Source organism: Saimiri boliviensis, chromosome 2, assembly GCF_048565385.1.
Source record: "Saimiri boliviensis isolate mSaiBol1 chromosome 2, mSaiBol1.pri, whole genome shotgun sequence".
NCBI lineage: Eukaryota > Metazoa > Chordata > Mammalia > Primates > Cebidae > Saimiri > Saimiri boliviensis.
The window spans coordinates 219,876,510-219,894,109 of NC_133450.1; the positions used below are offsets into that span (position 1 = coordinate 219,876,510).

At 52.0% G+C, this 17,600-nt stretch overlaps 1 protein-coding gene across 14 annotated transcripts in view; it reads left to right on the forward strand.

Moving 5' to 3' along the window:
- Positions 1-17,600, forward strand: part of RALGPS1 (Ral GEF with PH domain and SH3 binding motif 1) — a 378,783-nt gene that overhangs the window by 339,924 nt on the left and 21,259 nt on the right. For 11 of the 14 annotated variants that reach the window (XM_039474737.2, XM_039474735.2, XM_039474736.2 and 8 more), the window contains 3 exons: positions 3,942-4,068; positions 5,291-5,448; positions 7,836-7,887. In XM_039474737.2, the coding sequence (XP_039330671.2) occupies positions 3,942-4,068; positions 5,291-5,448; positions 7,836-7,887 (337 nt within the window). The remainder of the gene's footprint in view (positions 1-3,941; positions 4,069-5,290; positions 5,449-7,835; positions 7,888-17,600) is intronic. The other 3 variants (XM_074395361.1, XM_074395358.1, XM_010351351.3) reach the window with 2 other exon arrangements.

Sequence of the window (17,600 nt, forward strand, 5' to 3'; positions counted from 1 at the left end):
GATTTCACTGTGTTGCCCAAGATGAAACAAGTTTTTATGATTTATCTATATTTATACATGTAGATGCAGTTTCTTATACATATACATGCAGTTTCTTCTCTTTGTAGAATTTGTTGAGTGAATAAACCACAGCTCATTTATCTATTTCACTACTGAGGAGCGTGTAGATTGCTTCTACTTTTTTGCAATGATGCATGGTGCTACCTTGATTATCCTTGTATATGTGGCATCTCCTGTATATATGCAAGAGTATCTCTAGAGTAAATACCTAAATTAGAATCAACAGATATAAAAGGCAGGGCATCTTCCTTTATTCAGCATTGCTCATTGCTTTCCAAATATTTTATATTCATATAAGCCCCAAACTAGAGTTCCTATTCCTCTACATCTGCCAATGCAAGACATTGTCAGGCTACATTTTGTTTTGTTTTGTTTTACCATCTGTTGAAATAAAAAGATATATCCTCTTACTCTCATTTGCATTTCCATTATCACCAGTGGGGTTAAGCATCTTTCCTTATTCTTACTGGCCATTTGGAGATTCTGTTCCCTGAATTTGCCTTTCGTATCTTTTGCTTGTTGTCTCTGTGTGGTTTGGCCTTTCTTAAAGATATATGAAGTTCTCTGTATATCTGAAAGCTAATCCTGTGTTGTTTAGGGTGACATATACCTTCTCCCAGACTACGACTCTCCTTTAACATTGATTTTGATGTCTTTTTTGGTTGGTTGTTTTGGTACAGACATGTTTCATTTAAATGTTGTCAAATTTATTCATCTTTTCCTTTAGAATTTGTGTTTTTTCTTTCTTCCCATTCCCCAAGATTATAATGATTATCTCCTATTTTTTTCCCAGTAGTTTTGCTTTTCACATTTGTGACATTAATCCACTTGCTAAACATAAGGCAGGACTCTTAATTTTGTATTTTTCCACATGGAACCCAGTGGTCTTGCCCCTCATCCTGAAAAGTTCCTCCTTTCCTTCCTCACTGACTGGTAATGCCACAACCATCAGGAAGCAGGTCGGGCTCTCACTTTGGACTGGACTATGTCTGTATCCATGCCCAATACCAAACTGTTTGAATGTTACTGTTTAGGTTTTGTTCTGCATTCCAGTAGGGCAAGTCTTGACTACTTTGTCTCGTCTCTTTTCCATCAGGATTTTAAGATCAGCTTAAATGGCCAGGTCAGGAAGAACTTTGAACACCATGTCATGGACGGTTTCAGGCAAGGTGGTGGCATGGTCAGCTTCACATTTTTCAAATACTTGTGAGGCTGTGCTTGGGTTAGATTTTAGAAGATCATACTGGAGGCAGGAAGACAATAAAGTGTGGGGGCCCAGACCACTCAGGGACAAGAGAGGAGGGCAAGGAGGCACTGTGCAGAGCCTGGAGGCCCTGGTGACTGCAGCAAGTGAGGAGGGTAAGGGAGGAGATAAGTGACAAGTTGCTGTGTGGGAAGCCAAGGGTGGCCCTCCATTCCAGGCTAGGCGACTGGGTAACCACAGTGCCTCCTGCCAAGACTGGAAACAGGAGAAGTTGCAGGCTCAGTCTCAGCTGTGCTGCACTTGGGGCATCTTAGGAAAGGGCAGATGGAGGGATAGTGCCAAGAGGTGGATATATGGGTCTCAAGCTCAGAAAAGAGGACTGGGCCAGGCCAGGTGGCACCCTCCTGTGGTCCCAACTACTCAGGAGGCTGAGGTGAGAGGTTTGTTTGAGCCAGTGAGCTGGGGATGTCGAGGCTGCAGTGAGCCGTGATAGCATCACTGCACTCCAGCCTGGGTGACAGAGCCAGACCGTGTCTCAAAAAAAAAGAAAAAAAGAAAGAAAGAAAAATAGGACTGTAGTCAAGATTTAAGAGTCATCAGCAAAAAAAAAAAAAGAGTCATCAGCTATCCAATCAAATAAAAAACAGGAGCCATAGAGGGAGACCTGTGTGGACAATTCCAGCATGAGGGGTGAGGAGGAGAAGCTCACGGAGGAGGTGGTGACAGAGATTGAAGAGGCACAGGAGAAGCAGGAGAGCGTGTGGTATAGCACCTGCCACAGAAGGAGGGCGTTTTGAGGAGTGGCACCAGGTGCCAAGGGCTCTGGGAGGAGGCTGGTGAGCCTTCATTGGTTTGGCAAGAAAGAGGTTAGTGGATGTGTCTTTAGGTACAGAAGTCAGAGCTGAGTGACTGGAGGAGCACAGACCTCATTTGCTGGGAAAAGATCCAGTGAAGGACCTTGGTTTACAAGAAAAGAGAGACTAGAGCTTGCCTATAGGCTGGGGGAAGGAGGCAGAGAGAGAAGGGGAAAGTGAGGCAGAGAATTCTCAGATGGGTAGGACCTAAGGGGAGAGATGGGCCCGGGCCTGGTGGGAAGGCCAGTGTGAATGGAGGTGTGCATGGCTGCTGCAAGGGTGGCTGTGAGAGAGACCCCACCTGACAACCAGTTTTCTCACTGAAGTAAAGGGTGGCAGCATTTGAAAGGGTTGGAGTCTAGGAGTTGCCTGGGGGCACTAAGGAAAGAAGGGACATTTTAGACTGTTACTGAGAACAATAAAGTTGGCTAAGCCCTAATAAAGGGACTGGCAGTGGGAAGTGAAGAAGGTACCTGTGCAGAGTGGGGCTGGGAAGGAGGGGGAACAGCAGAGGAGACAACTGACGGGAAGTGAATACTCAGCTGGCAGCAGGAGTTCAGAACTGGAGGTGATGCCCCCGCCTCCTGAATCCACCAAAATGTCAGACGGGGCCAGACTTCCCACAGTATATAGGCTAGGGGTGTGGGTCACTATTTTCGACATTAAAATAAGAATGACCCAAGCAGGCTGGAGGACATGGGAACCTGTAGGCCACTGGTGGGTCTGTAGGGCCTTGTGGTAGAGCTCTGTGAGGGCTTGGACTTTATGGGCCCCCAGGGAAGTTCTCCAGCTGTGGCCAGGCGGCCGCCCTCTTAGCCCCTTGATCTGCTCTGCTTTTGATGTGCTCTGCAGGAAGCAGCTGAGCCCCAGTGCCTGGCCCAGATAGCCAGAGCTAGGCAAGCCTCTGGAGTCACCTCCCTTAAAGACCTCCCTTTCCAAGCCACAGAAACTAAAGACTGCCACAGTGGCCAGGGTCACATTCCTCCTGACATAGTGGAAGACGTGGCCAACATGAAGGATTCAGCCTCAGTCTCTGTGTATTGTGCACAGTGAGGCTTGCACCCCCAACTCCCTGGCTCTGATGACCTGTTAGCCCCATGACTGGGTTGAGAAGGATATGGTAATAATTACCATAACAAATTAAGTACGAGGGCTAACTATGAAAGTCTACATACATTACCTCATGGACTTCTTCCAATCACCTGCGAGGTGAGTTGAATTGTTTCCACTTTTCAGATGAGGAAACTGGTGCTCAGGGGATAAGTTCAATAACCTATCCATGGTCCCGGGTAGTAAATGAAAGACTTGAGATCTGAACCCTTATCTGTCTAGCTGTGTTCTTGCCCCTTTTTGTTAAATGAGTACACAGAGACCAGAAAGTGGCTGTATAAGGGCTCAGGGGTAAGGGAATGAATGGACTTGGTGTTAGAAGACGCACTTTTAAGTCTCACCTCTGTCATTCACCAGCTGGGTGTCCTTGGATAAGTCATGACGGCCAGGACTAGGCTGCTTGTCCCCATGTCCATCCATAATGCCCTCCCTTCAGCCAGTGGGTGCCATGCACAGCAGGACACTGGCCATCCTGAGAGTTGGTTGTCAGCCTTGGGAGTCAGTTGCTATTGACAATTACTATTGGGAGAGGGAAGAATCAATATCTAATAAGTAGGAAGCTACAGGGCTCATATGAACCTTGCCCCACCTATGACAGCTGGGCCAGTAGCTTTACTCTAAACCCGGGGCCCACCTCCACACCCCAACCCAGGCTGCACAGCCCCTGGCCCTCCCGTCATAACCCCTGTCATTGCTCTCTGCTCTGTTCGCAGGTCCCTCCGCTGGCTCTGGTTCTGCAAGGTTCAGCCGGAGGCCCACCTGTCCTGATACATCTGTTGCCGGCAGCCTCCCCACACCTCCAGTCCCCAGACACAGGAAGAGCCACAGCCTAGGCAACAAGTGGGTGACTGGGCAAGCCCTCCCCCAGGGCTTCACACCGTCCTGCACATGGGCCTGGACACGGTGCAGGGAAACACTTGCTGGCTGGGTCCCTCCCCTGCCCTGTTCTGGGAGTTGCTGATGAGAGCTCTTGGAATCCTGGCCAGTGTGCTTACCTGAGGCTGGTGTGGGCTCAGGAAGAGCTGAGGGGCACTGTGGCAGCACTGACTCCATACCACTGACAGGTGTCTCAGGCTCAGCAGCTAATGGAGGAAGGGTGCAGGGAAGAGCAGGGAGGTAGCAGTGGCTTTCCAGAGAATTTGCCCAAACCCAGTTAGTGACTCATGGAGAACCCCAAAGTCCAGTGGACACCAGTGACTGTCATCCAGGGCAGTGTTCAGTTTTTCATGGCATCTGTCTACAGAGCAGTGATCCTGCTGGCTCACTCAGCCCTGTGAGGCCCACAGCCGGAGACATGCGTGAGTCCTCAGCATGGCTGGGGCAACTATGCCTGTGTCTCCAGGGCATGAGGCAGAAGCTTCCGAACAGATGAGTCCCTTCCTTCCTTTTTTCCTTCCTTCTCTCCCTCCCTTCTTCCTTCCTACCTATCTACCCACCCACCTACCACTTCTAAGGCACAAGCCTCAGCCAAGCCCAGGCCGGCCCTGGAGGAGCTCCAAGGCTGGAGGAGAAAGAGTTGCTTTCTGATTGTTCCTGCAGCCTTCTGTGCTAGACACTTTGCACATGTCCATCAAACGTGGTCTCCCTGAGTCCCCATGCAGGCCTCTGAGGTGGGTGCTGTTATGACATATTTTGAGAATGAGTCTAATGAGGTTCAACAAGGTGAAGTTCCTTGCAATGGTGGAAAAACATCAGAGCGAGGGTCTGGACCAGGTGTGTGTGACTCCAGAACTAGACACCCTGGCCACAGGCCCACTGCCCCTCACCTGTGCCTCATCACTCACAAGCAGCATCTGCTCACTTGAGCCTCCTAGCCTTCTGGGAGACAGGCAGGGCATGTATCATTATTCCCATTGGATGGATGGAGAAACTGAGGCTCAGAGAAAGGATGTGACTTGCCCAACGTCATGCCGTGCGAGAGGACAGAGCCTGGGCTGTACTGTGACTCTGGGTAGAGACCTTTTTCCTGCAGCTACACCATCTGCTCCGGCCCCAGGCAGATGTAACCACTGTCACTCCATAGATAAGGAGCTTTGCCTTCTTTCTTCCTTTCCATTTCCAGTATGATGTGTCAGTTGAGTGTAGTTGAGAGTAAAAGTGCGACATTCCCATCGGAGAAAGCAAGGCACCTACTGGACGACAGTGTCCTAGAGTCCCGCAGCCCCCGAAGGGGCCTGGCCCTGACCTCCTCCTCTGCTGTCACCAATGGACTCTCCCTAGGTAAGCGTCTCTGGCCTGCACATGATAGGCTGTTGGGCTGTAGGCCCAGCATGTGCTCCGTGTCTGTCTCTGTGTCACTGTGCCATGCCCAGTGGCGCTATCATTCTGGGAGACCCAGTGGCCCCTCACCTCTCTGTAGAGGTGGCTGCCTGCAGGAATTGCCCAGAGCCAGGGAAACCTTGTCTCCTAGTCTCATGGGCTTCATGAAGAACCTGGATCTGTCCTCATCCTGCTGGTGGCATGGCAGGCAGGCAGAAGCGGCAGCCAGACACATCCCTGAGACCAGCTGCCCTTGGCTGGCAGCTCCCCACACCAGACTGGACCACAGTCAGGCTTCTGTCCCTGAGGGATCATGACCCATAGGGCCCTGCAGGGCAAAGCAGGAGAGGCCGCCAGGGAGGGTAGCTGGGTGGGCCACTGGGTTCTCTCTGCATACTTGTCTTCACACTGGGTAGCTAGAAGGAGGGAGGATAAAAAATTGATGTTCATGGATGAAATTGTATCGCTGAGTGTCAGCCAGACATGATGCTTATGGCAATAAAAGAGACAGAAATTGTGCTGCTGAGGCTGGGATAGGACGAACTTGACATTAGGACTCAGGCTGGTGTTGAGCTCTGCTTGTAGATCCGTCCCCCTGCAGTGTCCAGGTCAGCTGAGGACAGGTGGCACCACCCTGTCATTACTGCCATTAGGCCAGTGCTCTTCTCTGATGGCTGTTGCCTTTCAGTGTGCCTGTGACTCTGTGGTCTGTGTGTCTGTGTCTGTCAGCTTCCCTTAGCAGGGCTGGTGATTCGACCAGTTACCGAGCTAGGAGTTGATTTTGTGAAGACTGCAGGGCAGAAGGCCCAGAGCATGGGGGTGCGGGGCGGGTGGGGGTGAACAGGAAAAAGAGGCAGGAATCACTCCCACATCCCTGTGAAAGCAAGTCAGTCTCAGAGGGCGTGGGCAGTATCAGTCCAGGGGTCGCTGTCTCCCACGCCCTGGAAGTCTGACAAGCAAGTTCTGTGTCTGCCTCTGTCCTCAGAGGAGGTCATCCTGTTTGGAGTCAGTCAGGGTATTATAACGGCTCAGGACAGTGCGTCCAGGGTTCCAAGGTGTGCCTTGGGAGAAGAGTTCCAGGTTCTGTGTGTGGGGAAAGGCTGGGTTGAGCAAAGGTATGCAGGTTTCTTCCCAGAGACGCAGCTCTGCTGGTGGTGGGGAGGAGTCCTCTAAGAAGGCATCAGAGTCCACAGATCCCACATTCTTTGGTCATGGAACCATTTTCTTCGGAGTGTCCGATGGGACCTGAGTTCTAAGGAATGCCCTCTGGGGAATGCCGGCCCAGTGGCACTCAGCTGGGCAGCAGAACAGCTGTTTTATATCCAGAAAACTTTCTGAGCTGCCCGAGTCCAGGCCTTGCTATTCCTGAGACAGAAAACGGAGTCAGATGCAGAGCTGTCCAGCATCCAGATGGGGGAATCACAAGGTTGTCTGGTTCCTGCCTCCTCAAGTTGGGGAATTGAAACTGTTTTTCTTTTTGGGCCCAAAGCCCTGGGTAAGTGGCCACGTGTGCATGTGCCCTGTTGGGAGCTGGGCTGGTCCCCCCCTCTGTGATGAGGGCCATTACTCAGACAGATGCCAAGGGGCCTAGGATCCCTGCCTCCCCCTTTCCCAGTGCTTGACCTTCTTGTTCTTTCAGGGAAAGACCACTAAACCTCAGAGACTCAGATTTTTTCCTGTCACCCAAGCATCCAGGCACAGTCCAGAAGCATCATGCATGGATGCTTGGGTGACAGGAGAAAATCTGTCCTTGGAGAGGTCTTAGAGAGCCCATGAGAAACAGGGTCACCCACTCAGCCCAGAGGGACAGGCCTGAAGGAGAAATAGGTAGCAAAGCTGTGGCGCCCAGCCCCTCTCTGTGACTTCACTGGCCAGGGGTCTGCAGGGGCTCTACCTCAAGGCTTTTGTCTAATGCCAGGTAGCTACGCTGTGACCCTTGGGGAAGAGGTATTCATTTGGCTTCACCAGGTGAGGCCTATTCTAGTCCTGGCTTCACTTGGGCCGGAGGGAGGCAGTGGTAGAGTCAGGTCAGGCCCAGAAGAAAGCCTGAGGACCCAGACCCCAATGAGCCAGCGGGCAGGTAGCTGCAGCCCTCAGGGCAGCAGGAGGGTAGTAGAGGATCTGCCTGGAACAGTGGAATGGTACAGGGAAGTGGGTGGTTCTTTGACCCTCTCAGAGCCGAGTTAGAACTAGCAGCAGGAAAAACTCAAGTACATTGAGGCTCCCAGCGTCAGGAAGCAGTTTCCGTGGCACTTCTGTGAGCTCAGGGGCCTGGGCCCAGTGACCCAGGAGAACGGGCCCCTCTTCTGTGAGGCCATTGTGCTCATTGACCTGTGTTCCTTTTCCAGGCAGTAGTGAGAGCTCAGAGTTTAGTGAAGAGATGTCTTCAGGGCTGGAAAGGTGAGTGTGGCCTCAGCATGGCCTCCCTCCCAGGGGAGGTGCTCAGGGCCAAGGGAGCTGGAGACAGGCCCCGGGCAAGGACAGGCCCTGTCCCACCCACCCCATGCCGGCCTCTGTGAGGCTGCCCTGTGCCTCCTCCAGCCCCCTTGCCGGGGCAGGGCCGACTAGGAGGGAGGATGGAAAAGCAGCATGGGTGTCGGGGCCCCAGCCCCCATGCTCTGCGCAACCCTGCGCCTCCTCTGGTCCAGGAAGGTCTTCCTCCAGCACAGCTGCAGGAGGCCTGGGAGTAGATTTGGCCTGAAATATGGGTTCTTGAAAATAGAAGCCTAAGAAGTGGTCTGGTCTTGAGATGGGCATGTGGCTCCGCCTGGTGGGGTCTGAGAATATTGCACCCAAATGGCCTCAGGCCTTGGGTATTTATTGACCCCCCACCCTGCTAGGCACTGGTGACAGGAAAGCGGCCATAGCCTCTGCCTCCCTTGAGGCTCCCTCAGCCCAGGGTTTGGCTCCCTGGGAGAGCCTGTTTGCCAGGGCCCCAGGCCTCCTGCTCAGGAATTCCCATTGCACATACTCCATGTACTGGTGTTTTCCTGTGCCAGGTGCCAGGTGGTCTCTAGTAAGGCAGGAGATGCGGTGAAGGGGGTGCCCTCACAGCCATGGCACCACCAGGGGTGAAGGGCATCATGGTGACTAAGGGTCTGATGGGAGGTAGGAAACATCCAAGGACACAGAATGTGCAGGAAAGGCAAGTTTGCACCAGAATCCAGGGCCCTGGGCATACATGCACACTCACAGTGACACACACACAGGTACACACACCTTACACACTCACATATACCCAGGCACACACTGTACACTTGTACTCACCTATTACAGGCAGTCTCACACATACACAGGCACACACACATGTGCTTGTGTACACATTCATATAATCACTGTCACACATGTGGGTGTATATACTCTCACACATGCACATATGCATGCATGCATGTACACACACATTTTTGTGTACACACATACATGTGTGTGTGTAAACACAGGCACACACATACACACACCATTCCTCCTCTGGAGCTGAAGCTTCTCTCCTCGGTCCCCATAATCATAAGTTGACCGCAGAGAAGATAGGTGCTGGCTAGCAACTCCTCCCAGGGCAGAAGAGCTGTCTGCTGGTCAGTGCTCTTGGCTGAGCGTGGCCTGTGCCAAGCACTGTCTTGGTGCTTTGCATGCACAGACATACCGAATTATGCACAGCAGCCATTCATAGTGTCCCCATTTTATACATGTGAAAAACAAGGCTCAGAGAGGTGAAGTGACTTACCCGCTCCACACTCTGGTGTGAACAGAGCTGAGCCACACCCAACAGCCTCCAGACCACTGAGCCACCTCTTCATCACTGCTCCACACCTCGGCCAGATACGGGGACCGCGCCATATAGGACAGTCAGTCTGTCTGCCTGTGAAACCCAAGATGGGGAATGGCGGAGGAGTGATGATGTGCCAGCCCTCAGAGGCTCTCTCTTCTCCCTCTCCACCCATCTGGGTTGCTCAGGCAAATGGGCCAGTAGCTTTCACCCTGGGAGCCACCCCAGCAATGGCAAGGAGAACCGGACAGGCGCAAGGGCAGACTCCAGAACTCTCAGCACCAGTCAGGGGACTCCTGGGGACACCGTAAGGGAGATGGCTTACAGGCAAGCAGTACCTCCCCTGGCCTCAGGCCAATGAGAAGACATCAAATGGCAAACATAGTCACAGATCCTGAAGAGCAATTAGACCTGAACCTGTCTTTCATTCATTCATTCTTTCACTTGCTCATTCCTTCATTGACTCACTTATTCATTCAGTAGCTGTTAAGCAACTGCTCCCTGCCAGACACCGCACTAGTAACTGAGGGTGTAGCAGCTATAGTTCCTGCTAAGTACTCATGACTGAGATTAGAGCTACTAGGAAGGAGGTTGGCGAGAGAGAATTTCTTGTCCCAGGGAGACGATGCTGTTTGCAATGCCGTCATGATCACTGTGGGCTATAACATTTTACAGCATTTAGATCACTATCCATCTGAGTATCTAGAGTAAGTGATTTTGGGATGGTCTCATGGTTGGTGCAGATGCCTGGCCCCGCCCCCAGCAGCCTGGAAACAGCCCTGCAGGGGCTCTTGGCCCAGCCCCATCTTGCTGAGGGGAGCAGGAGGCAACCTGCTTTGGAGGATGCCAGTGGGCCTCCAGTCAAGACCCAGGCTCCGTGAAGTCTTAATGACCCCAATCAAGACCCAGGTCCCTTGGCCACAGGCCTCTATCTCCATCCTGCACTGCCTCTTACATTCCCTGAAGTAATCCACACTCACAAAAGCACAAGAGCATTCTGGGCCTTCCTGGAGAGTCCATGGGAGAGTTGGAGGGGAAGATTTACCTCTTACAGCTTGAAAATCTTCATTACATGTGGCTCTTCTTTCAGTTACTCACCTTCATGCCCTTACCTGGGTCTTCTCTATTCCTGACCTTCATGGGCCCAATCCTTAGCTCCTCCAGGTCCTCCCTCCACTCCCAGCTCTTCCCCCAGGCCAAATCCTTCTACTCTATAATGGGAAGCAGATTCCCTCTTCCCCAGAAGACTGAGTGTCAGCCTGCCTGGGCCCAAAGGTCAGCACCTGCCCTGAAAGAGCCCCTCCTCCTCGGAGACCCCACCAGCTGTTCCCTGACGATGCCGTAAGAACACAGCTTTCTCTGCATGTTACGCTGCTTGAGCATACAGAGACTGTGGAGCCAGAGCCAGAGGTGCAGGGGAGGCCTGGGCCCCACTCAAAGAAATGAGGGTGTAAGAGAGGAGAGGAGGAGGCTTGGCCATGGTGGGGGAGACAGCATTTTCCCCCACAGCTCTGAAGCTTAGGGCCCACAGTCTTCTATTGAAGATTGCCACCAGCCCCTGCCCCTCAGCCTTGATAATAAGCCTGCCCAGGCTAGGAAGAGAAATAGAGCTAGATACCAAGGTGAAAGGCAGGGAGACCCAGGGCCAGTTCTCCACACCACACACCCCTGGCGGATTGAGGGCATACCTTCATCACCATGAACGCCACTGTCAGCAGGCAGGCAGCAGTTTCTGTTGTCTGGCCAGAGGTGGGACACTGTGTGCCTGTCTGGTGAGTTTGCCTTCCCTGAGTTTACACACAAAGATGTCTCCTCCTTGGGTGGTAGCCAGAGTTCAGGCTGCAGATGCCCAGTGGATCCCCAAAGTGTCTGGTCATGAAGAGCTCCTACACTGGAGCCGGAGCCCGCTGAGGCCTGTGGAACCACTGTACTGCCCCCGGTAGGAATGGGCCTGTTCTTACTGGACTGTGGAACAAGGGCGCAGAGAGCAAAGGGGACCCTTTTCTGCTCTGTATCCTATCTCTTCACCCGTGTCAGCCTGGGCAAGGTCACGGGGCCTGTGGGGCCAGGGAGGGGCAGTGAGACCCAGGGAGGTGTCCGTTAATTACTTCTGAACTCCCAGGCTGCCTTAAAGACCCTCCCCTACCCTCGAGACCCAGAATGAGGACAGGGTGGAGGTCCTGGGCCAGAGGGCCATGGGCAGGAGTGGGCCTGCTCTTCTCTGTGACTGCACCTAGTGTCCCTAGTCAGCAGTTTTCCTCACCTCATGCCCAGGAGAGTAGGGGCGAGGAGGTAAGGGGAGCCCCCAGCACACTCTGCTTTCCCAGGGAGGTGGGGAGGCAGCCCCGCAGGGCATTCAGGAGGGTTATGGGCTTGTGTCAGGATGATCCAACCAACCTCAGGCCCCTTGGAAACAAACAGGAAAGGGAGCGTTTAATCAGGAGTGGCAGTAATGGATAACAGGTGCCTTTTTCTGCCTGATTTGGAAAGCAAGTGTTGGCACTAAGATGAAAACAAGAATATCAGCCTACGAGTTAAAGTATTTTAAATGAGATGTTTTTAAAAAGACTAACAAAATGGATTGCAGAGGCGATCATATATGTACATATGAAAATAGAGTCTCACTCATCCTATTTCTGGGCTGTAGGTTTATTGAGTTTATTTTCCCTGTATTCTCCAGATTTTCCACGGTGGGTAAATGTTTCTTTTCTACCCAGAAAAACAATTAACGTTTAACTTTATAAAAGAAAACATAATCAGAAATGATTACTATAATCAGTTTTTAACAACTGAAATATGATAGTGCCACAAAGTTGATTATGAAACACGTGGCCACCATCTCCCCTGGTCGGAATCACCAGTCTCCATGGAAGGGCCTTCTGGTGTGAGGCACGGGCTGTAATGCAGGTAGTGGGAAGAATAGGGGATGGGCATCCTCAGAAGGCCCAGGATGAGGGGAAGCCCCTCTAGTGGGAGAGGGAAGTTTGGCTGGGGCAGGGTTGCAAGGGCATAGTGCACAACCCTCTCTGAAGAGTCTGTTCCTCTTCCTGCTCTGAAGGAGGTGCCCTCAGTGCTCAGAGTCTTAAGTCCTGCCAGGTCCACAAAGGATGGGAAGCAGTTGTGCAGGATGCAGTGGGAGCCCCCAACAGGGCAACCTGCCCTGGGCCCTAGGCTCAGAGGTGGCTTCTGGAGGAGGGGATGGTTAAGCAGTAGTTCAGGACATTTAGTGAAGAGGACCCTCAGGGAGGGTCCTGAGGAGGCTGTGGGCTGTGAGTCATGCACCAGGCTGGGACAGGTGGCCTAGGGTGTGGTATTTGTAAGAGTCTCGTACAGGAGAGCTGGGCCCCATGGCAGGTTCTATTCTCTTGAGTTGTCAGTGTACCTCCACAGTGAAAGGCACAGCCAGCCGTGTCAGGGGACCTGAAGTTAGGACCACTGATCCTCCCAGACCCTTGGGTAGCTCTCAGTACCTCTGAGCCTCCATTCCTCAGCCCTGTGATGAGGCTAGGCACGGTGAAGAGCTAGCACATCTGAAGAACTGATTTAGGGACTTTTTTTTTTGAGGCAGAGTCTCACTTTGTTTTCTAGGCTGGAGTGCAGTGGTGCTGTCATAGCTCTCTGCAGCCTTGATCTCCCAGGTGGAAGCAGTCCTGCTGTCTTCACCTTACAAATAGCTGGGTACAGGTGCATGCCACCATGCCTGGCTAAATTTTTTATTTTCAGTTTTCAGTAGAGATGGGGGCTCATTGTGTTCCCCAGCTGGTCTCAAGCAATCCTCCTACCCCTACTTCCCGAAGTGCTATGAGGACAGGCAGGAGCCATGGTGCCCAGCTTGAACTGGGGACTTTTACGAATTTCCCTCGATAGGTACTACTTACCAGCAAGAAAGCAACCCAGGAGTCTAAGGCTAGGTAGGGGGAAGAAAAATGTCGTCAAATGCAATTCAGTTATCAAGGGAGGGATGGACTGGAATGATGGCAAATTTCTGCCAGCACCTGCTGGCCTCCAAGATGACACTGGACCGTGGGAGGGCTCCTCCAAGAGGTCGCTGCAGACAGTGGCCCCCAGAGTGCTATAGGATGGTGCTAAAGGGTGTTCAGGGAGTTGGGTGATGCAGTTTCTGCCCATGTGAGGTTTACCTGTTTGTTTTAGCTGGAAGGATCATCTGACATCCTTAGGGAGGCACCAGGAAGTGGAGTCATGGCAACAGAGCACCAAGCCTTCTGTCCCCAAAACTGAGTTTTAAAAGACACTTGTTTCCTTCCTTGAAAAGATCAGAGGACCCTGGCATATGCCCAGGTTTACCATGTCACAAGGATGCCTCTCAAGCCCTAAACTCTGCAGTATTTTGGGAGAGTCGGGCCAGGCGCTGGAGGTGATCCTGCAGGTGATGGGTCCCTTTGGCTGCCATGCTTTAAGGGTGGGGAGAAGGTTGGAACATCAAATGGATACAGGAAGTGAGTCTTCTAAGAAGAGGGTAACGGAGAAAGAGGGCCATTCTCAGGGTGACTGCCACAGAGGACTTCACTGTCCCCCCAACCTGTGGCTGAGGCCAGGACCCCAGGCTCTCATTCTTCCCTTGAGTCTGGTTTCTTTGAGTTCATCCTGCTGCCAGGCACCTGGCTTCAGTGCTCTGAACTCTTGGTCTGTCTCTCCTGAATGAGACTGAGAGACACTGAGCCCTGGGCCACCTGTCCCAGCTTGGTGCAAGCCTCAGAGTTTGAGGCCTCCTCAGGTCCCAGGACCCCCGTTGAGGGATCACTAGGATCCTCTTCATCAAATGTCCTCTGGGTGGCAGCCCAGTTAGACAATTTGCCAGCTTCTGATTTGGGTTTCCCTCTAATAAGTAATCTTTCGCCTCACTGCCTTAGCTGCAGACACTAAAGTCTGGCAATTGACGTTCCAGCCAGCAGACTGAGGTAAGTCTGCAGAGAGAAGAGTGCACAAAGAACCCTCTGCCTCTAGGTGCCAGGGCCTTTCGCTTGACTTTGTTTTTGAGCCCTGCCAGGCAGCTACTGCTGCTTCATGGTTGCTGAGAAATTTCTGCCTATAGCTTCTCTGTTCAATACCTACAATTTCTCCAAAGTCAGCAGCTAGAAAGTGGGCAGGACACTCCTTCCATCTTGTGTCTATCCGTCTCTGCGCATATCTGCTTTACCCCTCCCCAGTCTCTCTCAGGCAAGATTTCTGGACTTCTTAATGCACAGAGGGGAAGATGGATGATACCTCAGAGCTCTCAAGTTTACATGTGATAGTTTTGCCCAGCCACTAAGCCTCGCTTTAAGCCTCTCAAATCTGGTTCCTAATCACCAAGAGAGAAGATCTGGCTTACCTGGCTTGGACCACTGCTATTGCCCTGTCCCCTCAGCTGTCACAAGGATGGGGGCATGCAATACAAATGTGGTTCCTAGGGACCCACTTAGTGAATCAGGGACATTGCCCAGAGATGAGTGGGTGACCCATAGAGAGCAAATATCCTTCAAAAAGACCTGCTAGAAGGGACATCCCAGGGCCCAGCAGAATTCAGGGTGGCAGCTTCCTGCCTGAAGATGAGGGTGAAGCATCAGAAAGTGGCGAGAATAAGCTATGGCCTAACTGGACTGGCTTCCTATCCAGAGTGTGCAGGTGCAGGTGGACACTGCTGATGAATAGCATCACCTGGGCCCTTCCACATGTACACTCCTGCCTGGGCACTGTGTACTTGATGCTGGGGCTCTGTGTACACAAGACTAGGGGAAGTGTATTAGTCTTTTCTCGTGCTGCTAATAAAGACATACCTGAGACTAGGTAATTTATAAAGGAAAGGGTTTAATTGACTCACAGTTCAGCATGGCTGGAGAGGCCTCAGGAAACTTACAATCATGGTCGGAGGGGAAGCAAGCATCTTATTCTTCACATGGCGGCAGCAAGGAGAAGTGCCAAGCAAAAGAATTTGAAAAGCCCCTTAGAAAACCATCAGATCTCATGAGAACTCACTCACTATCACAAGGACAGCAACATGGGGGTAACCACCCCTGTGATTCAATTAACTCCATCTGGGTCCCTCCCATAATATGTGGGGATTGTGGGAACTACGATTCATGATGAGATTTGGGTGGGGACACAGCCAGACCCTATCAGGGAGGGAACCTACTTCTGCTAAGACCAAGATTACCAAGGCCTCAGCATAATTATTTTTCTGCTCCTCAACCTCCTAGCCCAGAAACAGGGACTTAGGGCTTTATGAAATGTAATCCCCAGGATATTTACAACCTAATGTGTACCTAGAAAAAGATGGAGTGAAGATGACCTTTCGGACCCACTTGAATAGTCTCAATGCTCATGATGCTGTTGGCCCAGGCAGTACCCTGGCTGCTTCCACCTCAAAAGCATCATCCACTCTTCCTCTTCCTCGTGTTGTGATCTTGGGCAAGTGACTCCACCTCTTCATCAGATTCTTTATCTATAAGGTGGGGATAATGATAGTGCCTACCTCACAGTGTTATATGAATAAATGAGATGCTGAACAAATCCTGCTTAGCACACTGCCTGGCACCCATCGTCTCATCACCACCGCCACCATCGTTACCACCATCACTGTCATCATTCCATCCTCCCACTATCACCACCACTACCACCATCATCATCCCATCATATCATCATCATCATCGTCGTCATCCCATGACCCCATCCTCCTCCTCCTCATCTTTCACACCCTTTGGGACTGTTCTACCTTGTTGCCAGTCGATGTCTTCCCTAGACCCAGGTTCCCTCAGTTGCCTGTTGCAGCCCTCTTTCTTCTGACTCCACCTAAGATCCCTGAGAGGGGACAGTCAGATGGCCTTCCTAGGATAGTGTGTTCAGCCACATGTTCCCAGAATGACACTGGGAAAGGTGTCTGTGATTCTGGGTTGTAAGCCCCCATTTCAGTTACCAAAAAAAAAAAATCCATGATTTCTGGGGTTCCTCTGATACCACCACCCAATCATTTTGCATTTTCTGGCCCTGAACATTCAAATAACAAATTTCCTCAAAGCAGAGACACTTCCAGATTATCTGGTTCCAGTGGCTGAAGATCCTAGCTCCTCTGTGCTAATGCTGGCCTTCTAAGCAGCCAGAGTTGCCTTGCCCAGCACAGTCCTCCTCCAGCTCTGGAGGGCTCACCTGGGAGGGAAGGCTGGCCACTTCCCCTGACTCTGTGTCCTAAAGGCTGGCCGGGAGAAAAGTCACACTGGTGCTACCCTTCAAGGCCTGGGGTTGCTCCCCTGGCTCCAGAGAGAGCAGGTTCTGACTTCCAGAACCTGGAACGGCCACACTGGCACAGGCCCTCCACCCACACCTGAAAGTGAGCCTCCCTTTGTGAACACTTGTGTCTCTATCTCTAATGGCAGGCCATTAGGGTGAGACAAGTGGCTTTGCTTCCTTGAGTCTCAGTTTCCTCATCTAAAACTGTGAGAACGGGGTCCCCTCACAAAGCTGGGCGTGCTCGTGTGTGAAAGTATGTGGTATGCAGCTGAGAAGAGGCAGCTGCTCTTCAGCACCAGGCAGCCAAAACTGCCAGGAGACTGCTCCACTGGGGCCACCAAGGGACCAGGAGACCAGGGAGGTGGCCCCATCCTGGGAGATTCCCAGGCCTAAGAATCTTGTCATTCTGTCTCAGACACTGACAAATCCCAGGCAGTGTGAGTGCAGGTGGGGACCCACAAGTAGGTGTACCTCAGAGAGTAGAATGCCACAAGGGGCCCCAAATGGGCTTAGTCCGTGTGACAGAGCCAGCCATCTTTGATGGTGCTGCCTCTCCCTCTATCCTGGAAGTCTGCATGTCACAATGTGGTGAGGAGCTTGGGCGGTAGAGTCAGACAGTCCTGGGTTCAAGTCCTAGCTTACAAGGCTCATGCCTTGGTCAAGTAGATTCACATCACTGAGCCTCAGTTTCCTCATTGTGGGGAGGGTAAGGGTGCTTTACACAAAGCTTCGGTGACAGCATGAGTGCACGTGATTAGGTTGCAGGGGCATCAGAGCATGTGAGCGCTCACTGCCTAGTGACTGCTTGGTCTGTCAAGAGCTACCCGGTGGTCCCTGGTGTCCTTGTGCTCCCTGCCAGTCCACTCCTCACCCCTTTAGGGAGGACATGAGGAAAGGCCCCTTACAAGGCTAGCCTGCCTGGAAGATGCTTGGTTCAAGCTCTCCATCAAAGATGTCCTTCCATCAAACATCTGTAAAATACAAAGCCATGTACTGTCTCATGCAAAGGGAGAGAATGATGGAGAGAATGATGGAAAGAAGGTAGCTGCGCTGGCCCCCGTACCCTGTCTGAGGTACTGTGGGAACTGTGAACGGTCCACTGCCATCACATATTCTCCTCAGGTAA